At 41.0% G+C, this 27652-nt stretch overlaps 1 protein-coding gene across 1 annotated transcript; it reads left to right on the top strand.

Annotated features, from left to right (window-relative positions):
* The first annotated feature begins 7208 nt into the window (after positions 1-7208).
* On the top strand, positions 7209-27062 carry hephl1b (hephaestin-like 1b). The gene is made up of 20 exons (XM_076273951.1): positions 7209-7567; positions 8390-8634; positions 11150-11362; positions 15060-15257; positions 15422-15676; positions 16286-16457; positions 16660-16799; positions 17082-17213; positions 17882-18093; positions 19188-19332; positions 19768-19980; positions 20652-20886; positions 21466-21605; positions 21950-22072; positions 22170-22276; positions 23783-23999; positions 24418-24557; positions 25221-25383; positions 26245-26259; positions 26589-27062. The coding sequence occupies exons 1-20, from the start codon at positions 7401-7403 to the stop codon at positions 26675-26677; spliced, it is 3321 nt and encodes a 1106-aa protein (XP_076130066.1). The 5' UTR covers positions 7209-7400; the 3' UTR covers positions 26678-27062.
* Positions 27063-27652: the final 590 nt, after the last annotated feature.

Here is a 27652-nt window from a genome sequence, read left to right as displayed (position 1 = left end):
TTGTGCATTCTCCTCTTAAGGACACCCCACTGCTGTTCTAGGGAGTTCAGATCAGGGAACTGAGATGACCATGACAGAAACTTGAATTAGTGTTCAGTAAAAAATGTTTATCTGAACATATGTTTTGGATCATTGACCTGCTGTATGATTCATTCATGACCCACATTTAGTGTCTTGGCAGGCATCCACATTATGATTTAAAATTGTTTAAATTTCATGTTCATGACACCATGAACACTAATGAGGCTCCCAGGGCCTTTGTATTAAAAGCAGCCCCAGAGCATCACCCTCCACCCTATACCTGAATGAGAGTATAGTTCTACGTCAAATCAACCTAGAAAATCGCCACGTTTAATTTTCCGTTGGTCTTATTACACTTTCTAACTTGAGAGGAGACAAGTTTTAAGTAGGAAAATTACAGGAAATCGTAGTCACTTTTAAATGTGATGCTAGCAGGCGAGATGCTAATGGTCTAATCCGATTCAATGATCTTTGCTAGGCTGGAGCTTAAAGTGGTATCGCCAGACTCAGAGAACGGCTGGATGAACTGGAGAAAGATAAAAATCAATTGTTTAACTCAAGGGGAGGTGGTAATTCCCCAAATGGTGGAATATCCCTTTAAGTCTAAGTATGGTGGTCATTCCTCTACGTCAAACCCACAAAAAAGGCTTCATTTTCTTTTCATCTCACCAGATTCCAAGCCAAGTTCCAGTAGCGTTTAACAACTCCAGCCACTTAAAAATAGTGAAATGATAAGAAATGCCTTTTCCTGGCATGCCTTTTAGATAATCTATTAGCACATCCAATGGTCACATCCAATGTTTATTTGGTGACCCCAAGATGATACTTTTATCAAACAGTGACATTTTTGACTCTCTTACCATCTTCCTCACATAGGGTAGACATGGGCCCTTTTCCAGGAAATTTTGTAACAGATCCATTTGATTATAACTTTTTAGCTTAACCTATTAGAATTTTCAGTACCTGTTTTTGTACTAATTACCTTACTTACCAAGGTCAATGCACCTTCCCCTTGTTTGAATTGTGTACTCCCTTGTGTTTCTCATGGTACAGAATTTAATCTCCGGTATAAGAACAACCAAGGGTCTATTTTTAGATGGTAACAACTGTACACTTTTAAATCTGTCCAGTTTGGAATAAGACCAGAATATGCATGTACAACTAAATAACCTAGCCTTTGGAGGCACTATCACTGCGTCAAGGTAAATAGCTTTTAAAGGAATTATCCGGAGTAAAATGCACTTTAGATCGATTTCCGGATGATTGGGGGTACATACGTTGAGTTGACATCAAAATTATGTCATTCGGATGTGTTTTAAGAAAGTTCGATTGTACCGTTTTCAGTCACAACTCGTAGCCTGGAAGTGAGCGGGGCATTTCAATTGCGCCACTACAAAACGCTATTTTTATACCTCTTCTACAGTTCCAAACAACATAACACTTACGTGGTAGTGAGTAGAGGGTCCCTAAAGCCAAACCGAAATGAATTTCATCAATTCACTCCTACGGACTTTCCCCTCAAGGTGGCGGCAAAGATGGCAACATTTCTGTAAAGGTACTGGCTTGATGAAATTCATTCTGGACTCTCTATTCGACCACATAAAGACCTCGGGATACTTCGGTTTGGCTTTAGGGACCCTCTACTCACTACCACGTAAGTGTTATGTTGTTTGGAACTGTAGAAGAGGTACAAAAATAGCGTTTTGTAGCGGCGCAATTGAAATGCCCCGCTCACTTCCAGGCTACGAGTTGTGACTGAAAACGGTACAATCGAACTTTCTCAAAACACATCCGAATGACATAATTTTGATGTCAACTCAACGTATGTACCCCCAATCATCCGGAAATCGATCTAAAGTGCATTTTACTCCGGATAATTCCTTTAAGCCATTAACAAGCCTAAAAAAATCATTACACATCTATGCTGGAGAGGATCTCTGCAGACAAACTGAATTATTTTGACCTTTGTAAGGGTAAAGAAAGGGTATTAAAAGGGCTGTTTGTGCAGTCAGTGCATTACCTTATTATTCAATTTGCTGCCATCTTGTGAGAAGAGTGTCTGTACATAGTTGATAACCGAGATTACTTATCGATTACTTATATTCTTTATCAGCCTACTAATTCTGTAGGGACATTGACCTTATTTGTAGAGCATCATAAATTATTTGTGCATGCATTAGAACAAAACTTCCAGACTTTTTCAAGACTTTTGAGAAGCACCCTGTTCCACAGAGACAGAAATCAGAACACCAGAAATAACCCTCTGGAGAAGAACTAGGCTAAATACACATACACAATCTGTCAGTGAATGACACAAAACTGAATGTAAAACCCCAGATATTAACAGAAAGATATATAATAGAGAAAAATGAGGACGATTTACTTAAAGGTGACATTTACATTCATTCATTTAGCTGACACTTTAAAGCTATTTACAAATTAACACTGTCATTCAAGCTATACTCTGCAGAAAAAGACACCTGAGAGTAATAATAATGTGTTGCATTGTTTCTGTTGTCTCACAGATAAAGGAGATCTCAGAGGACAAGTATTTTCTTTTCCAGAGGAATACGCCAGCTCTTACGCGAGACTTGCACCGTTACTCTCAAAGCCCCTCTCCTCAGCTACTATCTGCTTACGGTTCTACACGGATCGATTAGGCAGCATTTCTCTCTTGACGCTAAACATAACCGGACAACCAGCTGCTCTCACAATATCTAGGCATTCACCAGGCTATCAATTGCTCATTGAGGATAAGGCTATATTTTTCTATGGCTTTCCTTGCTACTTGAATAAGTGGAACTCACTATGTACAACCTGGAATGGGAGCACTGGGATGTCTCAGATGGTCATCAATAAGAAGCCCAGTGTCAGGAAAGTTGCACATGCTAGAGGTTCCCTTGGTGCAAACCCCAGTGTAATACTTGGACCAGATAAGGGGTCATTCATGGGACATATCACTGATGTGCACATTTACGACTATGTAATCTCACCATCCGAAATCCAGAATTATATGCAGGGAAATTTTGTGAGATACACCCTCGGTAATTATCTGAATTGGGGATCGGTGGATTACTCTATAAATGGATATGTGCTGGTTGAGGATATTAAAACATTAAATTCATGGAATTAGAGAGTGTGTGCACACTTAACAGCTACACTGTGTTTCTCAACATCAATTTGTGCCTTAGTGCTCTTGTTAAATTAATTTGGTGTCATTCATGAATGTACACTGTACCGTTCTCTTATTTCTTTGTTGTGTTGTTTTTTGTTTGTTTCTTAAATGTATGTCATTATTATCATGTACTTTATAAAATAACAGTTAACAGGCATACACTGTAAACCTGAACAGTCAAACTAACTCAAAATATTTCAGGGCATTACCGTAAAATAGTTAATTTATTTTTAAGCAAAAAACAAATATTTGATTTAAAGGAACTGTATGTAAGAAATGTATTTCAATTAATCATAAAATGGCCCTGATATGTCACTAGACATTAAGTAATCATGTTCATTTCAAATTAGGGTGACCAGACGTCCTCTTTTGCCCGGACATGTCCTCTTTTTGAAACCTAAAAATGTGTCCGGGCGGAATTTCAAAGTCGTCCGGGATTTTGTTATTCTAGCCTCAAACGTGTTTACAGCGAATTTGCATTGCTCTCTTTTATTCATAGATATATCTATGTCTTTCATTCACATACTAGTCACGCCCTCCCTCTACAGTTCGCTTTGCATTGAGTGGAGAGCCTGACCTTAGCTACCGTCATTGGTCAATAGTAGGCCTAATCTCTGTAAACATTTAATTGGTCACTCAGTCACCTCATTAGCGCAAACTTCCTTGTTTAGTGTAAGTTCACTGACGAATTCAAACGTAAATTTCCATGTTTTTGTCTCGGTCGATATCAACATGAAGCTGAGTGCAAAGCAGGCACTTATGCGTCGGTCGCAAATAAAGGTGCCAACGACCTACAGGTAGGCAACACAATGTTCAGCAAAGCATCGAACGGCAGCGAGGGGTGAGAGCTCATCAGCTAAAGTGACAGAGTTTTTCGACCTTAACATTACGTCTCTCATAACCATAGACTGTAAAAAATATAACATGACGAACGGCACTTCTGCCATTGTCTAAGCGGCCTTCTCTAGACGATTGCCGACCTAGCAACTTTCTAGTTTCGGGTAGGAAACTGCACTTTGGTTATCCCTTTAAACTGCCTTTAAGGGATAGCCTGCACACTGACAACAGCAGATGTCAATAATCCTCTATCTACTGTAGCCTATATTCAGGTGAATTAAATATGTTGGCATAACATGAGGGATAGATGTAGGCCTATTTCTTTACAAAAGAAATATCTTGGGTTGAAAAGAGGTAGGCCTAATAATAAGACCAGACATGATTGAATAGATATAAGAAAATGGACAACATATGCACATCAGTCCCCATCAACACAACTGTTTTCACAGGTCAGGATTATTAAACTCTAAAACAGATTGTCAAAATTATAGAGCTACTGTAAAAGATTCAGTGTGTATTTTCAGAAACACCTTGGATCAAATTTAGAAATATGCAACATTAAAGATGGGTCGCCATCCAAATGTATCTTGCGCATATTAGAGCTCAACAGCCCCGCTTTTATTGTAATTATTGTTTTTGCACATTTAAAACTTTCAAGTGTTCAAAATAGTCTTTTGCGGCAGTGTTTTTCTGTTAGCGTTGGGCCGGCCAATAAAGCTCATTATACATAGTCACCATGTCTGTTGACACATGCCCCCCCCCCCGCTGAAGTGTCCTCTTTTTCACAAACCCAAATCTGGTCACCCTATTACAAATACTTATATCACTGACAACAGTAGTCCGGCGTAGAGGTGTGTCTGATGAGTCCCATATAGGATAACTATTCTGCATTGGTTTGGAGTCCCTAGGTCACATGACTTGGGAGGTATTGAAAAAAAGGAGACCATATGGGAAATAATGTATTTTCTTTAAAATATTCATATAAAATACAGTGTGCATACAGTGACTATAAAAAAAGGTGTGTCTGATGAGTCCCATATAGGATAACTATTCTGCATTGGTTTGGAGCCACTAGGTCACATGATGTCAAAGCTATTGACAAAAAAGACTATGAAGGTAATTGAGAAGGTACTTTATAGACGGTCCCCAAGTAGGTCGGCTGGGAGCAAGTAGACAGGTCATCTGTTTGTACATTGTCTGCAAACTCGGGGTGAAACCGGCTGCATTAAAAACATTTTTGAATATCTGTCGAATATCCGAATATCAAATATCAAACTAACTTCACCTCGGTTGTTAGTTCACTGGCTAAGGTGCACACTTTTGGACTACTAATGTAGCTTGGTAATAGGCTGAAGCAGTCGCTTTTGTTCGTACATGGTCGTGGAGTTGGTCCAGGACCCACATTGTCATGTTTGTCCAGGACCGTCATTACAATGTTGGTCCAGGACCGTCTTTACAATGTTTGTCCAGGACCATCATTACAATGTTGTTCCAGGACCGCCTTTAGAATGTTGGTCCAGGACTATCATTAAAATGTTGGTCCAGGACCGTCTTTACAATGTTGGTCCAGGACCCACATTGTCATGTTTGTCCAGGACCATCATTACAATGTTGGTCCAGGACCGTCTTTACAATGTTTGTCCAGGACCATGATTACAATGTTGTTCCACGACTGCCTTTAGAATGTTGGTCCAGGACCATCTGTACAATGTTGATCTAGGACCGTCTTTACAATGTTGGTCCAGGACCATCATTAAAATGTTGGTCCGGGACCGTCTTTACAATGTTGGTCCAGGACCCACATTGAAACTTAACGAGGCTGCACGAGCCAGGGTTGCTAGGCAACGTCAAATAAACAAAATAAGAGTCTTTCGTATACAGTCACTTTTGTTTGTTGTACATTTTCCAGGAGTGACATCACCATATTGGTCCAGGACCGTCTTTACAATGTTGGTCCAGGATTAACATTGTAAAGACGGTGCTGGACCAACATTCTAAAGACGGTCCTGTACCAACATTGTAAAGACAACATTGTAAATTTCGGTCCTGGACCAACATTGTAAAGATGGTCCTGGACCAACTTTGTAAAGACAGTCCTAGATTGTAATGATGGTCCTGGACAAACATGACAATGTGGGTCCTGGACCAACATTGTAAACACGGTCCTGGAACAACATTCTAATGGCAGTCCTGAACCAACATGGCAACGTTGCTCCAGGACCATGTACAAACAAAAGTGACTGCTTAGCCTATTACCAAGCTACATTAGTCATTGATAGCTTGTTTTTCCCTTTCACTCTAGAGGGTTAAGACCTTTGAGACTCAAAAATGGAATGGGAACACATGGATGAAAACATTACATGACACATGTTTCGACTTGCCCAGTAGAAAGTTCCAGGTTGCTTATCCATAGTCTGCTATTTCTATGTTTAAAACATATTTTTCTAATGCAAAGTCAGGTGAGTGAGGAAAAATAATTCAGAAGAATAATTCAAACCTTTTGGCCTTTAACAGGGCAGGCAAAATAATCAAATTTTGGGGGATTTTAAGTACAACTGCTCAGAATTGGCACAATTTGATGGACACCACATACAAAATAGTCAGAAAATCCAAATATATTATTTATTTATCTTCAGTGAAATAGTTGTCATAGCTCAAGCTCAGTAACACATCTGTCCCCTGAGACTCTGTGTATTTTGAAGAGTTAAGGGCCATCGGCCTATGTGTGCTTCTGCATCATCACTGGTAAAATGCTGGATTACCAACATCAAGCCTATATTTATGGTAAACCTCTATGGAGAGGGTCATAGTTCATCAATTATTCATTCATCATTCAAGTAATTTGGAGATTATACTACAGCTGATTCTCCCATAGGAAGAATGTAAAGGCCTAGATGTGAGATTTTCTTTTACACGCCCTAATCCTTTCAAAGCCATTCAGCAAACAGTTTTGGAGACTTTATCAGCGCCTGAAGTATGTTTATGCACATGCGCCCAGTCCCCATGTAGCCTGTACATGCGGCGAGCGGCCCCCTTAAGAGCGCGCGGTCTGTCGGACGAGGTCATTCGAGTCGCAGCGGGAGCTGAAAAAGTTTTAGCCGCAGGCTAAAGGGAAAATGTAGAGTAGCCACAATTTGGCTATTCTCATAAACAACACCCCGGGAGCCAACAATGGCAAACTGCCGAAAACCTAGGCCAAGTGAGTTCTGAACTCCGACCTTATAGGCTACGTCGTAGAGGCGTGTCAGTCGCAGTTAGGCTGTGCCATATAACATTTGATTGAAAGCTACTGAAATTACCGCAGATCCCTTATAACGATATCCTGCTCGTCTTATAACAGGGAGAAGTGGAATTTTACAGGTAGAATATGCAGCATTTCGGAGGAACAACGCTTGTATTGCTCGCGTTTTTTGCGATGTTACCCAAAACAGACTGTATTGAGAGAACATTCTACATAGGGATACATGAAGAGACCTGGGATTATGCGCCCAGCGGCAAAAACCGCATCAACGGCAAGCCTGTGTCAGCGGACGAGTGAGTGTTTTTGTAACTTAGTTATTGTCTTAGGCCTACAGCAGATTTAGGCAAGAGGTATTTGGCAAAAATGTATAATCTACTTCTGTTCGGCATTAAGTAGACTAATATATAGCCTGATCCATTGGAGCAATTTAGTAAATGCACCTCCGTTTGGCTGAAGAGCTGCATTCAATGGTGATGGATAATGACATCCCAATTAGCAGTTCCTAGTCAGGAAGAACACGCAAGATTAATTTACGTGTTTATATGAGTTTACATTTAGTGTTTATAAACAGTGAATTATAGCCTGTGTAGCCTACATTGTGCAAACTGTCCTGAATCACTTCCAATAACTTGGAAGTGCCGTTATTGCACAACGAATATCATGCTAGACTGAATTTCTTTTTCGTATCCTTGAACTATGGAATGCTTATTTCCGTGTCTGTGTAGGCTACATATAAAGCAACGTATATCATGTAGGTAGACCTAGCTATAAAACGATATTCATATAAGACTATCCATTACAGTAAACTATGCTACTAGCCATTGTTTAGTTTAACTTAATATGTTTCAATAATACTAAAATTTCAAATATCCAATGTGCATTATTTCATTGTAGGTTTGTTCGTCAGATTTCCCTTTGATATTGTCTTATTCTTAGTCGTGTTATCCATAGTCAATGTCATGTGGATCCAGATCCAGTCAATACACATTATCATAACTGGGCTCTCAGATAGCTGTATAGCCTATTCTATAGCCATAGGCCTAGTCTCTAAAATAAAAACAGTAGCCAACCAGCATAACTGTGTATGGTGAGCCACTTGTAACACTGTGTCACAGGCAAGCCTCTGTATTTCTGATGAGAGGACCACGTCGGATTGGGCGCATGTACAAGAAAGCCATTTACACAGAGTACACTGATTCATCGTACACCCAACGGCTCCCGAAACCCGACTGGCTTGGATACTTGGGTCCGGTTCTAAAAGGGGAAGTCGGTGATGTTCTCATGATACATCTGATGAACTTTGCCTCTCGATCCTACTCCATACACCCGCATGGTGTATTTTATAAGAAAGACTCAGAAGGTAAAATGCATTAATAAAACAGTAGGCTAGTTTCATTCCTTCTCTCTGTCCCTCTCTCTGTCTCAAACATGCTAAATTCAGTAGGCCTAGCCTTGACAAACTGATCTTCTTTGCAGACAAAATGTAGGCCTACTTGAAAATGTAGCAATTTTATTTGTTGCCTTTTTTGAGAGCAATTTGAAGGACTTTGATTACATTACATTAGGCCTACATTTGGCTGACGCATTTTTAACGAAAGCGACTTAGGCCTACACCATGGTTAACAGTTTAAAGTTTTTTAAACAATTCTCCCAACAATTCTAGAACAATTGAAATCTATTTAAAAGGTAGAATACAATAAGAACAAGAACACATTGAGTGCTGTGTTTATACAGTCAAGTGTTCTAGGCAAGTGTATGTTTTTTTTAAAATATATATATATTATTAGAAGCGGTCATATAGGGATTGTCAAAGTTTTTTTTTTTTTTTTTTTTCCCCTCATCTACTTCCTGAATTTTTGGTCAACGATACCCGGGACACCGAACCACCGGGGCACATGAAATTTGGTGGGTATGTAGCCCCACTAGACTTTTACAGAAAAATTTTGTTTGGTCCCCGGGGGCCACTCGTCCCCCCCCCCCCCCCCCCCCCCGCGCTGGGCCCCCGAAACCCAAAAAATGCAGTTTTTCCTAAATAACTACCTGAACCGTGGCACCGAGGATGAAGAAATTTTTATGGTATGTTGGTCTCAAGGGCCCACATCAACCTAGCCCATAATCACTCATTTGTGGTTTGCACCCTCCCGGTAAAACATGAAAATTCTGCTTTAATCGCCCCTCTCTTCAGTTAAGATGTTAAGAACTGCACCAATTTTTTGTGTATGATTAACCTGACATTCTCTGGGGGTATGCCAAGTTTCATAGAATTTCATCCATGGGGGGGTCTAAAAAAATTAAGTTATGTGTACATTTAGTAACTGTACACTCATTGGCCTGTAGATGGTGGTGCACACATACACACGCACACACACACACAGGCACACACATACCATCAGTATCGGCAATTACAACGGCCGATACATAATTACAAATTCAGTAGGATTAAAGGAAAACCAAATTTCCATCATAATAATTTGGCTGCATTTCCAGTATTGGCGTCACGTAGTCGTTTGTCCACCAGATGGCGCATCGTTGCAGTGAGACCTAATTTTGTTGGAAGTTAATGTTCAAAGGCCTTGAGCAACCTCTAGATATTTTGGGAACAATTCAAAATTTTGCACAGTGTGTTTTTATTGATATCCTAACACATTTAGGGGGTGAGAGTTAAACATTTCCAAAACATTTTTTTTTACCCCATATGGAATGGATGTACAGGACTGAGCGGCGGTCATATTTTGTACCGCTATGCGGTACATCTAGTTTTTATTTTATTACTTCCAAAGTTCAACCAGTGGTCAAGCCTCTTCCTGGCAGCATGCTCTGTCATCATGTTTTTCCACTTAAAGGATTTCGCCATCTCATGTTGCATGTTCTAGAATGTCTCTTTGTTTGGCTGTTGCGAGACACTGGAGTAGTCCTGGTGGGAGAATTCGGTCTGATATCACTGGTTCTGAAAACAACTGGCATCCTCTCAAACATAGGACATCCAAGAACAGTGGTTTCCTTGTAGGGCCTCTTTAGGATCATCCCTGTAAGTGATAGGATGACCCCACAGGGATCCTCAGTGAAAAAAATTTGCTTTGGTGATGAGGAGGAGGTCAGACACGGTGTCAGTGAGATTCATGTTGAAATTATAAACCTTTTTTATTGTTAATAATGAATCTTATCATGTGTATATCCAACCCTTTTATATCCACCCTTTTGTAGCTATTGTGTGTAACTCCAACAGATTTGTCACACAGTGATGGATTGTTTTGTTTGAGATTTTTATTTTTTAAGAGAAGGCCTATATTTTGCTCTTGTTTGTCTTTCAGTTTCCGTCTAATCGTAAATCACATATGCTCATGCATCTGAGTAGCTCATATAATTGACTGTAATTTAGAAGCAAGCAATTAGAGATGCTCACAGGAACTATTTACCTGTTTCTTCTGAATCCCAGCGGAGAACCAGTAATCACCAATACACTTAGGTCAATTTTTCAATTTGACTAATCATCATACACAGGGCACTTTTTCGCCATAACAGTGCTTGTGGATGCTTCATTAAGGAATAGGAAACAAACATTATATATATATATATAAAATGAATTAATTTATTTATTTTTTAAGGCTGGATGCTATTCAACTCTACCACCGTAATCTATATTGTAAAGGAACTATACTGTAAAGAACCCACAAATTACTGTGTTTGGTCCTTATGGTTTCACTATGCAACATCAAACTGTTTGTTGACATCTAGCAGTAAAGATATATGTGTTTTGATGATGATCTGATAGTCTTATGTACCATGCTAGTCTATTTTAAACTTTACTGTGACATTAAGTAAAGGCCAGATGTGTTTTGTTAATGACATCTTGGGCCCCGCTTTATGTTGCTCAGGAGCTCTGTACCCAGACGAGACATCTGGCAGTCTGAAACGTGACGACGCTGTGCCTCCAGGAGGCAGGCACACGTATCGCTGGGTGGTGGCGCCCGACTATGCCCCCATGGATGGAGATGCCAACTGCCTGACCTGGGTGTACCACTCTCACGTGGACGCCCCACGAGACATCAACTCGGGACTGATAGGCACCATCCTCACCTGCAAGACGGGTAATATTAGATTAGATTAGATTAGATTAAACTTTATTGTCATTGTGCAGAATATAGTGCAGGGCGATATGTAGCAAAAAATGTTGTGTTTGGAACATTTCATATAGATTTTTGCAAATTATGTTTTTTCACTTCTTCAGACCTTATAGTTTGCAAAACTACCTGTTTCCAATTTTTTCCCGGACTGCACAGGTCCAAAATACAAGATGGCGGATATATCACCAAAAATTGCAAATAATCGCCTTTTAAACATTTTAAATGGATATATGTTAGGTATTATCATTATATACATACATTTTCTAATAAAATTGAATGACTTAGGTAATAAATATGACCATGGGTGACATGAGATGTCATAATTATCAACCAGTGATGGGTGTAACCACCATTATGCTATTTATTGGCATACCCGGAAAAACACATCGACTGATTTAAAAGTTTCCTTCACATAACCTAATAATCATTTGAATTAAAGTAATGTTCTGCACTCACCCCAATAGATTAGATTAGAGTAGATTAGATTCAACTTTATTGTCATTGCAGAGTACTGTATGAAGACAACGAAATGTGGTTTGCGTCTAACCAGAAGTGCACAAAAGGAGAAAAGTGCAATGTGATATACAAAGTATAGACAGGTGGTGCATAGACAGGTCCAGAAATATAGTGCAGTGTAGACAGTAGTATACAGCTGATTTATATAAAGTAGAGAGGTTTAGAGTAATAATATGTGCAGTGTATTAGCAGTTACCTTATAAGAGCAGAATAAATATGGCTATGTAGGGGGGGGGGGGGGGGGGGGTCTGCCTCCTTGTTGTCCCTGTCAAGGTTGCCATGGTCGTGGACACCTCAACAGGCACAGGCAAGGAGGCAGGGTGGGTGGGGGGGGGGGCTTAGTTGGTTGGTTGTCACTGGGATGGAGAGCTAGACTTCAGCTGCAGGAAAGAAGCTTCCTCTGAACCTGCTGTGCGCCTTATGCAAGCATCGCTTGCCCTGGATGGCCTCAATGGAGGGGAGTGAGGAATGCGTTGGGCAGTTTTCACCACCCTCTGCAGTGCTTTTCGGTTGTGGGCAGAGCAGTTGCCATACCAAACTGTGACACAGTTGGTAAGGATACGCTTGATGGTGCAGGGGTAGAAGTTCATCAGGATCTGAGGAGGCCGGTGGACCTTCTTTAGCCTCCTCAGATAGAAGAGATGCTGGTAAGCCTTTTTGATCAGGCTAGAGGTGTTGAGGGTCCAAGAGAGGTCCAAGAGATGTGGACACCCAGAAATCTGAAGCTGGTGATACACTCCACTTCAGTCCCATTGATGAGAATGGCTGTGTGTGTTAGCTTTAGACTTCCTGAAGTCCACAATGAGCTCTTTGGTCTTCAATAATTCTGTCAACAGGACTTGCAGGAAATTGTGGGAACATACGAATTTGTTGATTATATGCAAACCTAATGCTGCCCACTACAGCTAAGTCTGCCTTCATCCATGAATTGTGACTGGTTTCAGAAACAGCATCCTCTGAACAATCTACAGAGAGTAGCTCAGTGCAATTAACACACACATTGGATAGCATCTTAATAGATGGCATGGCTATTGTGCAGGAGATGGTTGTCAGGAAAAGTGACATAAACTGTTGCCAAGATCTGGCAGAATGCTTCTTTGAAAATGTTGAAAGTAAGGCACGAGGCTACAATGACATATACTTATGGAGACACTGGAGAACGTCGACAAAAGATACAGCCTAGAAATCTTGACGCACCCTAGCGGCAGCAAATGTAATTTGCAGTCAGGGTAGTCTAGCAACTCTCTGTTGGCTTGTGAGGTGGAAAAACCAAACTTCGCTCAGGGCAATCACATTGTGTATAGAGTCGGTGGACCTATCGGGTATCCTATTGTATCCTATCCTATCAGGAAATTTAAAGTCAACAGTTTGTCCCGCCATTTACCGTTTATCCCGTGGGAAAGGAAAGGTTTCTGTTTTAAGTCAATCAAGTCATGATGGTGTCATTAACACACTTTGTAGGCTTGTAGTAAGTCCTCATCCATCTCCACGACGTCCATGACGTGTTAGCTGGATGTGAGAAATTTATGTGTCAGCTCCTCAAAACATGGTTTTCAAACAGCTAAAGCCCTTCGGTGGAACATGTTTAAAACTCTGAAACCCAACCAGGGAGTGGAAAAACTCGGGAACTAGGGAAATCCCATCCCTATGATTGCCCTACCATCGCCTATTGCTGTCCCCATGCTCGGATTCCTGCCTGCGCAGCCTGGCGACCCACTATTTGCCCGATGACAACTCCTAATTCCTATCGACAATTCATCCTACACTGGACTATTTGAACTTAACACTAAATAGGATTCCTGCATTATCATACTGGTTATGTAACCATCCAACCACTTTGTAACATATACCTCAGGTGGCTCTAAGTACCATGTTCTATTCTCTGTATATAGACCTTACTGTCCTGTAACTGACCCGAGGCAGATGGGTCAGGCCCTTGAGTCGTGGATCTGCTTGAGGTTTCATCCTATATGCTTCTCCCATTCTTGGGAGTTTTTCCTCGCCCCTGTTACTCATGGGCTCTGTCTGAATGTTTAACACTCTGTAAAGCGCCATGAGACATGTGTAATGTTTTGACGCTCTATAACTGAAATTAAATTGAAATTCTGAGAGCACACAGGCAAGCAAATGTTTGGGCGCAAGATACAGTGCCTGCTCCAAAGATTCTTGACTCACTATCACTGGGATGGAGACAAATTGTTGATGGGCAATGGGCTCCTGTTCTGTCAAAACTTCCACCAGCACCAGAGGCTGTTGTGGAACTTGTGAAGTGTTGTTGTCTTGCCAGCCAATGCAGTATAAGGTGTTCTTGCAAGAGTAACAACTTACCATTCACGCAACTTTGCAGGTGTGAAGGCTCTGAGGAGATGTACACCAATATCAAAAAGACAGTGACAGTGGTGAGGATAAATACTTGAGTGACAATGACAATGTTTTGTTGAACTCTTCAATAATGAAACAAGATGCAGATTTTTTTCTCTTTTTTTCCATTTTTTCTCCAATTTTTTGGCAAATGATGCAATACATCTTTTGAAAATAGTCTGTATCTCACTTGTCTACCTATGGTGTATATTTATCAAAAAGTTGACCACTTTAAGCCTTTATATTATTTTTCCGCATATATTGTCCGCCATCTTGAATTTTGGCACTAAAAATGAAGAAAAAAATTGGAAACAGGTTGTTTTGTATTCAATGGGGTCCTAGCAAGTAAAAAAACACCAGTTGCAAAAATCTATATGAATCGTTCCTAAAATAACACAATTCCCCATACTAATACAAGTACAAAGACAACGCAGTTTATGTCTAACCAGAAGTGCAAAAGAGCTGAAAAGTCCATTGTGATACAAGGTATAGACAGGTGGTGCATAGACAGGACAAAAAATATAGTGTGGTGTAGACAGTAGTATACAGTTGGTTTACAGAAGGTGGTTTAGAGTAATATAAATTAAATATAAATATATGCAGTGTATATAATAATAAAACACTTAGGGCACAAGGGTAAACTTCCTTTTAACAGTTTCCCTGGTCCTTTCCTTTTGCTGGAATGGTTCTACAGTAGCAGGGCCTACACCGCATCCTGACCGGATGGACACTAGAGACAGTCATGAGCTTGTCAACCATTTTGAGCGATTAATTTGGTCCCCAGGTACCCTTCAGCAGGTTGAGGGACTGAACCGCACAAAGCTGAGGAGAACAGATGTGGACCAGGACTTCGTCCTCTTGTTCAGCGTTGTCGACGAGAACCTCAGCTGGTACCGGGAAGACAATATCCAGACGTTCTGCTCCGACTCGGCTGGGGTGAACCCGGAGGACGTGGATTTCCAAGAGTCCAATTTAATGCATGGTGGGTGGCCCTGGAAGTGAAGCATCTTAGCTATGTACGTATGTCAATGTACAGTCTTTGGATTCAATTTATTATTTGAACTGCTAGATTAGTAAATGGATCTCTAATGTGTTCATAACATATCTGATTATAATGCTGTTTTCTGTCCTGAATATCGGTGGCAGGCATAAATGGGTACTTGTATGGCAACCTGCCTGGCATCGACCTCTGCCTGAACAGCACAGTGTCCTGGCACCTGTTTGGCATGGGCAACGAGGTGGACATGCACTCTGTCTACTTCCACGGGCACACGGTGGTGGAGCGCGGGCATCGGACCGATGTCCTCAGCCTGTTCCCAGCCTCCTTCATCACGGCAGAAATGGTGCCCACCACCACAGGTACCTGGCTCCTTAACTGCCAGGTCAACGACCATCTGCAGGGTAAGATGCCTGGGTCCTTCAGGTGGGGATGTTAAGGTCAAGGTTATGGTTAAGGTATTTGGCTTTTATCCATCCATAGTCACTTTCAACACATTTCAAAATGCAGAACCTGAAAAGTAACAAAAATTACATTATTAATGCATAATACATAAAAACAATATATGTTGGTGGGAGTTGGTGAAATACTATATGTTTGCTTTTAAATATTAATGGCTAGTTCATGATCTCTATGATAAAGCATTGTTGGTTTTCTGTTAATCAGTAAGATTAATATGTTTGCCTATGACAGCTTAAAGAATTACTCTGGCTAAAAATTAACCAACCCCTTTATAGTTCCAACTGCCTCTTCTTTAGGTTTATGCTGAACATAAAGACAGTGTAGTTAATAATTAATAAAGCCTTATGATCAACATTTGACAGAATATGAACTGAACTTTCTCAGAAATGTCCCTTAGAAAGCATTGTCTCATGTTTTAAGTAAGTCATTAACGTTTTTGCAGAAGTGCGTGGGCCTGGGCCTGGATGAATCACTGAGAACATTGAGATTCTGTTTTACAGTCATTTTCTGGCACAATATCTCCCCCTGGTGTTTGTGTGTTGTTCCTGCAGCTGGAATGCAGGCCCTCTTCCAGGTCAGCTCATGTGGGAACAAGACTAACTCTGAAAGTCCTGTGGTGGGTCAAGTGAGGCGGTATTTTATCGCTGCTGAGAAGGTCACGTGGAACTATGCACCCTCAGGAATGGACATTCCTCAAAACATTTTACTCACAGAGAGTGGGAGGTAAATCCTCAAATCTAGTAACTATCTATCTATCTATCTATCTATCTGTATATCTTAATCTGGGGTCGCTGAATGTGTTTAGTTAATCTATGTATTGGTAACATTTTAATTAGTTATTTCAATTTAATGAAATAAATGAGAAGTCAGATATGGATTATTTTCTCATGTGCAGTCTTTGCTTGTTCATGTCTGTCTCTGAAAGGCAGTCTGAGGTTTTCTTTGGGAAAGGTGAGGGTCGGCTCGGCGGAGTGTATCGCAAGGCTGTGTATGTGGCGTACACCGATGACACGTTCTCCGTAAAGAGGAAGCGGACAGATGGTGAAAAACACCTCGGAATTCTTGGTACTCCTTCCCCCTCCCCATCTTCCTTTCTCCGTACCTCTACATTTGTTTTCTAATGGGCTAGACACATGGTATTACCATGTTCATTTTTTAATAAAATGTCAACTGACGCTGAACAAAATCAATCATTCACACTGCAGTGCAGTACCATTGGGTTATCTGAAATGCACGTTAGTAACAGAACATCCAAGGTCTCATCAATCGTAGCTCATATTCTCTCTTACATCGCTGCTCCCACTTCAGTAATGATGGTCCAATATCTCATCTCATTTCCCCCATCAGGACCAGTCATTGCAGCTGAGGTCGGGGACGTCCTTGAGGTGACCTTCCTCAACCGGGCAGACAGGAACTTCAGTATCCAGCCTCACGGTCTGCAGTATGAGAAGACCTCCGAGGGAGCACAGTACCAGGATGGTTCGACAAATCACTTTCACATTTTTACACACCACATTAAGTCATTTAGTCATTTAGTCTTTCTCTCAGTTATCTTTATTGGCCTATTAAGTCCATGGGAGGGGACACCCATGAATCCGATGTGGCACAGATCTGGCACTCATCTGGTCCAGATCTGGCAGATTGGAACAAGACCAGAGGCGCGTTCAAATTAGCAAGCAAAGACAAACGTCCACAGTCATTTTCCAAGAGGTTTACATTTACATGCTTTTGAGTTTGCGAACACACATAGACATCAATGGCGGTTGTTCTTGGTAAACAAACATGGTTAAGGCTTAAAGTTCTGATTGAACAATGTGGAATGTTTACATTAAAACTTTTCACATTTAAAAGCTCCAAAAAATGTGTTCACCTCTATTGCTCACCTCTGGGTGGCGCCAAAGCACACTGGTTGGCATCAGACCCAATTTTGGCTTGGGATAATTTCTTGTGCACACTTCCTGTCTCTCTTTCCCACTCATTTCCCTTTCCTGTCTTTGAAAAAAGGCTATACAAGCCCCTTTTTAAACTAAAATCATGTTTGATTTCTGTTCTCTGAATTTGTTCATAGCTCTAGAAGTGAGCTAGGTTTTATTCAGCTTCTATTTGGACTGTTTCTCATTCATAACTGTGACTCCCCTGTGTTCTAGGCACAGTGAAACCAGGCTCTCAGGTACGTCCAGGTGAGCGATTCACCTACAAGTGGCTGGCGAGAGACGGCCCCTCCCCGAACGACCCCCCCTGCGTCTCCTACCTGTACTTCTCCAGCAGCGATCCGGTCAGCGACACAAACTCTGGCCTCATGGGCCCTCTGAAGGTGTGCAAGAGAGGGGCCCTGGATGCCACCGCCACGCAGGCACAGGTGTGTATCACCTGTGCATCAGCCTTACATCTTATCGCCACACAGTCACATGTGTGTATGAGCTCTCACTCGCATCTAGAAGTGGACAAAGAATCCACACACCATATATGTATATGCTCTACAAAATTAATTAATAAACACAACTTTTGGGTTGGCGGCCTTCTTCAGGTGTTCAAAGATTATTCATTAATTGTGATTATTAGATAATTATAACAGTGTACAGTTTCTTAGTATTCTTCCGGTCTGATTTCTTTTGATTCCAACGCCAGTGTGTTAGATGTGCATGCTTTTTTCCATCACCAGTGTGTTGGATGTGCATGCTTTTTCCATTACCGGTGTGTTGGATGTGCATGCTTTTGATTCCATCGCCAGTGTCTTGGATGTGCATGCTTTTGATTCCAGCGCAAGTTTGTTGGATGTGTGTGCTTTTGATTCCAGCGCCAGTGTGTTGGATGTGCGTGCTTTTGATTCCAGCGCAAGTGTGTTGGATGTGCGTGCTTTTGATTCCAGCGCCAGTGTGTTGGATGTGCGTGCTTTTGATTCCAGCGCAAGTGTGTTGGATGTGCATGCTTTTTCCTCTCACTCACATCTCCCTCACATCTCCTCTCCCTTTCTGGAGCAACAAAGGAGCCATGATGCAGTTAAAGCCATTACATTACAGTACATTACATTACATTTAGTAGTTTACTCATTTAGCAGATGTGTTTAAGTTAAGTTAAGTGACTTACAAGTGAGGAATAGCATTTAAGCTACAGTATAGTACAGCTAAATATGCTAAATGTGCAATTAAAGGCTAATATGCTGAAAAGCTTTCGCTTCTCTAAATGTCTTTTGAATTGTGACTGCATTTAACCACTGTTACTTAACCACTAAGTGTTGCTGGATTCTTTACACCTCTCATTATGCTGGTACTGCATATGTAGACACATTGATCAATGACAACATTCTGTGGACAGACTAAAGTATTAATAAATAGTATGAATACGTCTTAAGACCTCCTTATTTTCTAAGTTAGCAGTTTTGCTTACATTACATAAGTGCCAAATGAAATCTATATTTATAATGCAATAATGCACTGTTTTCATACCTTTTAGAGTGGGGCAACTAGAGAGTTCTTCCTTCTCTTTACTGTCATGGATGAGAACCTAAGCTGGTACCTGGAGGACAACATAAGAGCTTACGGGACAATTGAATCTGATCCAGACAACGAGGACTTTCAGGAGAGCAATAAAATGCTTGGTAGTATTCATCTCCTCTGTCGCATCAGATCCCTCGCATGCTGTGTGTAGAATGTAGCTGTCTCAGCATGTTAAAATACAGCACATAGCAGCATGTTTGGGCAATACTGAAAGTCAACCTTTTTGGCCCACGTATTTAAACTGCAAGACAAGACAGTTTCAAAAATGCTGTGAGGGTAGACTAACAAACCTGGACATTGCATCTACTTTTAGTTGAAGATTTTATGAGGTTACTATTCTGCAATGTGTATCTGGTATGTATGTGTGTATGTATGACTTTAAGTTGGTGAGTTATACATGCTTTCTCACTGAATAATGAATGGCTTCCCTTTATTTATGATTCTTTACTGGGTTTATACATTACCATTTGCATGTCCTGGTACTGTTTGTTTAGTGGATGAGTGACTGGTGTTGTGTTTCTTATTTTCTAATTGAGGGGTGAACGGCTTCATGTACGGGAACCTTCCTGGCCTGGACATGTGTCAGGGGGACCGGGTGACGTGGCACCTCCTGGGGCTGGGTACAGAGGGAGATATGCACGGCGTCCACTTCCAGGGCAACACCTTCCAGCTCATGGGCACCACACGGGACACACTCAGTGTCTTTCCACACACCACCGCCACTGTGTCCATGCAGCCAGATAGCACAGGTGAGCTGCAATATATGTAAGGGATAATGTATAGAACACCGGTCATCATTGGCAAAATCAGTCCCGACAGGGCGAAGGGACTTATTTTCCCAATAATGACCGGCGTTCTATACATTATCCCACTTATTATACGGCTACGGTCTGAAATATCTGCTAATTTCTTTAGTTAATGATTAATTAACTAGACTCTTGTTACAACCCAGGCTTGTATGGGCAGTAAACGTGAAATGGACGCCAACACCAAATGCAATTTCAATACATTTCAATACATTGAAAAGTGTGTCTAGGGAATATGATGGGGCTTCTGGTTGTAGGTGTAAAGATGGAACTGCTGACAATGATGGAGTAAAGTTTGGAAGGATGGATGTGAGAGCATGGAAAAGAGAAAAGCGTGTGTGCAAATGAGAGGATGTTAGTTAGAGTGTCTGAATGTGTGTGGATGTGGTGAGTGAAAGTCTCTGTGCGTGTGAGTGCAAGATTCAGTGTCCACGGGAGTCAGAGGGCGAAGTGAGGCTGATCTTCAGGCTTTTATAGCCCACGCCCACTCCAGGTGCAATCAGTCCTTATTAACAACCCTGCAGTCTCCCCACAGTCAATGCACGGGCCTCTACATAGACAGCAGCGGGAACAGAGGGTTGTCACACTCTATATCTCTGTGCGTTGCCCTGCAGGTGTGTTTGAGTTGAGCTGCAGGGTGACTGACCACTACGTGGGAGGCATGAGGCAGCAGTACCAGGTGCGCTGGTGCGGCAGCCAGGTGAGCGGCGCTCTGACAGCACCGCCATTCCCCACCCTGCTCCGCCCTGTGGTCCAGTATTTCATCAGCGCGGAGGAAGTGGAGTGGGATTACGCCCCCGACCGCACCTGGGAGCTGCAGCTGCACAACACCACCAATCCGGCCGACAGGTAGGAACTGAACAGGTGGGAAACTGTTGTCCTCAGTTTGGAACTGAACTGGTAGGAAACCACAATCAACAGGTAGGAACTGAACAGGTGGGAAACTGTCGTCCTCAGTTTGGAACTGAACTGGTAGGACACCACAATCAACAGGTAGGAACTGAACAGGTGGGACACCACAATCAACAGGTAGGAACTAAACAGGTAGGACACCGCAATCAACAGGTAGGACCTGTAAAGGCTGACCACTGCAGTCCACTGGTAGGAACTGAACAGGGGGTACACTGTAGTTCACAAGTAGGTAGGAACTGAACAGGTAAAAGAGTGACAGTTACAGTACAAGCATAGATAGAGATGTATATAGATTGATGCATTTATAGACAGACAGACAGACAGACAGATAGATAGATAGAGGGGGGAGTGAAAGCAAGAGAAAGAGAGAGTACTTTATTGACCCCCAAAAGAGAATCCAGCTTTCAATGTCAGTGTCACATATTGTAATACCTTATAATGCTGTTTGTCTTTGTTGCTATTGTAGGGTTTCTAGCCCTTGTTTAGTTTATGTATTTGCTTGTATTTAATCTACAGCCCTGCAAATGTCTTTTTGGGAAGAGGAAAGAACCAGATCGGCTCCAGGTACAAGAAGGTGGTGTACAGGGAGTACGCTGATGCCACCTTCACAAGAGTCAAGCCGCGGCTACCTGAGGAGGAACACCTGGGGATCTTAGGTGACTGGCCTCACCTGTCCAATATATACTTATACTCATTATAGTTATATACTATATACTCACTCATATATACTCATTCATTTGGCTGATGCTTCTACAGTCATTTCCCTTGTATTAAATATAAAACAAAACCATGTATTAACTGCATCTGTGTATTGCAGTGCTCAATTAATCAGAATCAGGTCGTGCTTTAATCTTTAAGAAAAATTAAGAAAAGTAATGTATTCCCATGTATAGCCCACCCTGCCCTGTGTATTAACCTCATAGCTGAAGACATTTAGCAAAATCAATGTATAAACCTTGGTTAATAGATAGTGAAATGGATTGTGTGTGCGCGTGTGCAGGTCCTATAATCAGAGCGGAAGTAGGAGAACAGATCTTGATCACTTTTAAGAACCTGGCTAGCCGACCTTACAACATATATGCCCATGGGGTGGGCACTGTACAACAAACACCTGTCCAGCCAGGTAGGTGAATTACAAAGAAGTAAGTGGCTGATACCTGTTTACTGATACATTTCTGAGCATAAATGCATCTGAATGCATCTGACTGATGTTTTCCAAGGTGAGATGAGAAATATCCAATGGAAAGTTCTGAAAAGGTCTGGACCAGGAAAGTCTGATCCCAACTGCATCTCGTATGCGTACTATTCAAGTGTTGACTTTGTGAAGGTAAAGTAAAACATATTAATCTTTAAACATTCTCTTTTCTGACTGTAAAAAAGTACAGATAATGAAAACAACTTGGACTTTGTATTTATTTGACTAAAAACAAGGGCTTTGAACCAGAATTTTTTCCCCAATTGGTTCGTTCCGAACAGAAACAGTATTTTAACGTTTCCGGTTTTCGGTTCAACCCAAAAATTGACGTTCCTGAACCGGTTAGAACAAAAAAACGGTTAATAACGCTCCATGTCAGCTGCGGGACATACAAATAAGTAGGCTGATCATTAGGACTTTAAAATTACATTGTTAGTCTACATATTTCTCTATCCTGTCATAAAACATAAAAAAGCACTGTAGGCTACATTATGTAAGCGGCATAACTATAATTCTGACATGCCTACATTTCTTTTAGTATTATACATGAATTAAGGAAAATGTCTGCCATGTTGTTTATTGGCAAACAACTGAATACATATACATTATACTTCTCTTACATAGCTCAATTGGTGCAAATGACAAAAAGGGCAGGCTACATAGCTGTCATTGAGAACTTCAATTGACTAAACCACAAAGCATTACAGAAGCATCACTGTAGTTCTTACATCCATCCAAAAGCCTATGCAACTCACATACCTAAATCTGTGTAAATAACTGAAATAACTGAAATATGGTAGGCTACTGTAGGCCTACATAGCTGCCATTGTGAACATCAATTGGCCAAACCTGGTCAGGCCCCAATCAGTGCATTTTGGTCTCTTATGTCATCAGACAATACAAAACCACAATGGTGTGTACATAGCTGTCATTGTGAATATTAAACTTACAAACAAATGCCCAAAACCTTGTCAGGGCCCAGAGGGAAATGACAAAAGATTCTGCCTGTACAGGTGGCGGCAAGCTTCTCTATTACATTTCTCTCGATGAGTGAACGACCAGAAGTCCACCTCACCGAGTCATATTGCACAGAAATCTTGCCAAAGAATGAAAAAAATAACGGTATTAACCGGTTAACATTATTTTAGATAAACGATTCTGTTCCAGAATATAAAATTTTTGAACGTTTCTGGTTTCGTTTCTGTTCCTAGCAAAAGTTTCTGGTTTTTGTTTTTGTTCCGTGAACCGGTTCAAAGCCTTGCTAAAAACAAGAATTGTTGTTATCCATGGTGCGTAGCATGAGGGGCCTTTTGCCTGTCAGAAAATGAAACAGCCCTTTTTGCAGCTGTTATTTATGAAGTCATTGCATGATCATTCCATTCATTCATTCATTCATTCATTCATTCATTCATTTAATCCATCATCGCTTCCTCACTGGCTGGCTCTCTCTCTCACTCACTCACTTATTCATTCACTCATCCATTCTTTCTTTCATCCATCCATCCTTTCTTTCTGTCTTTCTTTTATCCATCCATTCTTTCATCCATTTTTTCTTTCTGTCTTTCTTTCATCCATCCATTCTTTCATCCATTCTTTCTTTCTTTCATCCATCCTTTCACCCCCTCTTCTCTGCGGCAGGACACAGTGAGTGGGTTGATTGGGCCTCTGGTGATCTGCAGGAGGGGAGTGCTGACCCCTGGCCGTCGCCAGAGGGATGTTGCGCGCGAGTTCGCCCTCCTCTTCCTGGTGTTTGATGAGAATCAGTCCTGGTACCTGGAGGAAAACATTCAGACGTATCTGGGCAAGACAGAGGTCCCTGCTGACGTTGTCTTTAAGGAGAGCAACATGATGCATGGTTAGCAGGACAGTTAGCGCCTCATTAATGAAGATGGACTTATAGTGTGTGTGTGTGTGTGTGTCTTTATGTATGTGTTTCTGAGTTATGACCATGTGCTTTCCAGAAGGGGATTGCCCATTTGTTGATAGCATCACTGGACCATCGTGGATCTGTCTTGGCTGTTGATTTGCAACCATGATGAACCCATGATGTCAGTGCGTGCGTGTGTGTGTGTGTGTGTGTGAGAAAGGTACCACCCTGCCCACTGAGATAGCCAATCAATACTCTAGTGCCACCACTACCACTGCTGGTACTATCGCTTTGGGGGAAACAATCTGCTACGCAACCAGAATCATAAGCGTACTGCTCTTCACCATAATTTTAATCACAATCATCTCTATCTCTCTCATTTTGTTCCTGTTCTGTTTAATGGCAGGGATCAATGGTAAACTGTACGGTAACCTGCGTGGCATTTCCATGGTGAAGGGGGAGAGGGTGCAGTGGTATCTCATGGGGATGGGCAACGAGGTGGACATCCACACCGTCCACTTCCATGCAGAGACCTTCACCTACAAGGTTCCTTTTATATTTACATGAATTCATTTAGCACACGCTTTTATCCAAAGCGACTTATACATATGACAATTTTATTACAAGGGCCATTCTCCCCAGAGCAACTTGGGGTTTAAGTGCCTTGCTCAAGGGCAGAACGATGGAAGCCCACAACTTTTCAGACTACTGCATGTTAGTCGAGCCTTAGCCACTTCGCTACCACCGCATCTACAGACCTACAAATGACATTTCTAAAAAGACCCTCTCTTTGAAGGGATTGCTTGTTTAAAAAACTGCACTTTATGCTTTTGAATTTAAACTCAAACCTTATGTTAGTAGTCAACCCAAAAAGGTGCAAGGTGGAAAGAGGAGTGGAAGAGGAGTTATGCTCTGCTGCTTCTCAGCCTTTATGCGTTATGCTGGGTTATACTCTCGACATTATTTTAGTTATTTTTGGTGAACTCTCCCTTTAAATTCTTGAAAGGTCACTTCTGTGCTGAACCCAACAGGCACTTAAACATTTTTAAGAGAAACATTACATTTGTAATTGTTCAGTAAACACTTACAAACTGACTAAAGTGGTTGATTCCTGCCCACACAATGGAATGGATGACCAGGCCTCATGGATTAGGCATTTGCATAATGACCCTCTCTCTCTCTCTTTGTCCCTGATGCTGTTGTTAACAGATGGCGCAGTCCCATCGCGCTGATGTGTACGACCTGCTCCCGGGGACTTTCCAGGCCGTGGAGATGGTAGCGGGGAACCCTGGCACTTGGCTCCTGCACTGCCATGTGGCAGACCACATCCACGCTGGCATGGAAACCACATTCACAATAAGAAAAAGCGCAGGTAGCATTCCACAGCCACACGCTGTCCACATTCACAATAAGAGAAATGAGTTGCTGTTAAAATACCTACTAGTGCCGGGAATCAAAATACTTAAACACTGGCATATGTCACATGTTAATAAAAATATTGTAGTTTGAGGGGGAAGGCATAAAATGTATTCAAGCATTTGAGAACACATTGGATAAACTTAAAAGCTGACTCCATAGATTAGGCTACTTGCAATTGCCTTTCTCCATGACCTGGCAGTTCCAAGACAAGCCGTTTTAACATTTAAAGATATGGCAAGCTATCTGCAGTGGATAAACTTGAAAGCAGAGGAAGGATTGATTAGGCTACTTGCCATTGTGTGTGCATCCATGGTAAGCTGTTTTAACATTTAAAGTTATGACAAGCCATCTGCAATTAGAATTATGCCTAGAAGCAATGGAACTACAGATATTGATAATAAACTAAATATATAGTTCAATTTCATGTTCAAATTTGTCTTATCAATCAAAAAAGCAATTAATGCTTACGACCATTGGTTTGGGCATATTATTGTAAAAACACAGTACTGGTTCAGACACCATTTTAAAAGTATTGATTTAGCACCGGTATCGGATAAAACCCAAACGATACCCAACCCTAACTCTCTCACGCCCACCCCCTCACTTGATGTGATTAGCATAGTCTTTCTTATGGTCATTAAAGCCTTATTTGTAAGGCAGAGAGAAAATAGTGACACTGACCCCAGTTTACAATCACAGGAGCTGTTTAGGGTGACATTTGTGAAAACTTGCTGATAGCTGTGTTAATCTTTAAGAACGATCAGATGAGTTCAGAGCTAACCTTGTGTCCTTTATGTGTTCCTGCTTTTCTTAGGAGGGAATACAAACGGTAAGAAACCCATTAAGATGGTTTTTTTTGCATTTCATTACTGCTGAATCCTTCTTTAATAGTATTTTTTACTTTTTATTTGATTATGTCTTATGTTGCTGGAGGACTTGCAGAATAAGAATATCATTGTACTGAAATTATCTTTAGTACACATGACAATAAAGTTGAAAGTTGAAGTTGAGAATAATTGGATCTGAGTAGTTTCTATTCAGTCAGATGACTGACATGACTTAAGAAATTGAAATAAATATTTTATCTGAGATAAAAGAGATACAAATATACATATAAAAAATAAGACTTTATTTTTTGTGTAAAATATTCTCCCACAGATGCTCCAGCTTTGAGGGAGAACTGGCGTCTCCTGACCTCCCTCTCGGTCTTCCTCATGCTGTGGCTTCATCTTCCTCTTTGCTGTTGATGGATCTTCCTCATCAGTAGTAGTTTCAGACCGACCATAAGTTTGTGCATTTTCATGAGCTGTAATTCACATTTGTAAGTGAACCTAGTAAGAATGTAGGGATGCTTTTTAGCTGTAAGCTGTGAAATGAGATATTGAACAGAAGTTGTCTATATTTAAAATTATATTAAAAAAATCATGTGTGAGATAATTTAGCAAGAATATATACATATTTTTGTATAGTCTTCAATCAAGAATTATGATGTGTGCGCTTTAAATTAAGTGTAAAAACGTTTTTTGTTATTATTTTGTGATGAATGCCCCTGGATGCCTTAAGACTGTAATGTTTCTGTCTACGAATTATCCATTGCACTATAAAATGAGCCATAGGTTGTTTGTATGGATAAATACAGTGTGTGGTGTATTTCTTATTTTTGCTTTGAAGAATAATAGTTAAGAGTCAATCCATGTCAGGGCAGCAGATTACATGTACATAATTGTAAAAGGGTTCTCAACTGTTGTAGAAAGAAATGGCTGATCTTTAATGCAATATCTACATTGTCCATTATCAGCAACCATTAATCCAATGTTCCAAAGGCACATTCTGTTTACTAATCTGATATCATTTTATCAGATTAGTAAAGGTTAATTAGTATCAAGGTTAACTGAGAAAACATTGGAGGAGAACCCTTTTGCAATTAAATAAGCACATAATGCAATCTGAAAACTGCTGCCCTAAAAAAACAATGCAACTGATCTCAGCTGGTATTCTGTTTATAATGGAGTGGAATGGAAATTTCTAAGTGACCCCAAACTTTTGACCGGTAGTGTATTAGCCACATAATCATATACATAATGGACCATGTGCCACAAGGTGTCGCTAAGAAGTCTTAACATTTGAATGGACAATCACCATTAACAATCTGGAAGCGCAGTAGGGGAGAGCCGGGACAGTTGAAACACTTTTTAATTAAACGTAATTTACAAAGCGACCGT

Source organism: Alosa pseudoharengus, unplaced genomic scaffold, assembly GCF_046254945.1.
Source record: "Alosa pseudoharengus isolate Yale_2024_CS ecotype anadromous, Long Island Sound unplaced genomic scaffold, YU_APseudo_1.1 YU_APseudo_1.1_scf_8, whole genome shotgun sequence".
Classification (NCBI taxonomy): domain Eukaryota; kingdom Metazoa; phylum Chordata; class Actinopteri; order Clupeiformes; family Clupeidae; genus Alosa; species Alosa pseudoharengus.
The sequence above is the reverse complement of the archived record's forward strand: the minus strand, read 5'-3'. Positions and strand labels throughout refer to the sequence as shown.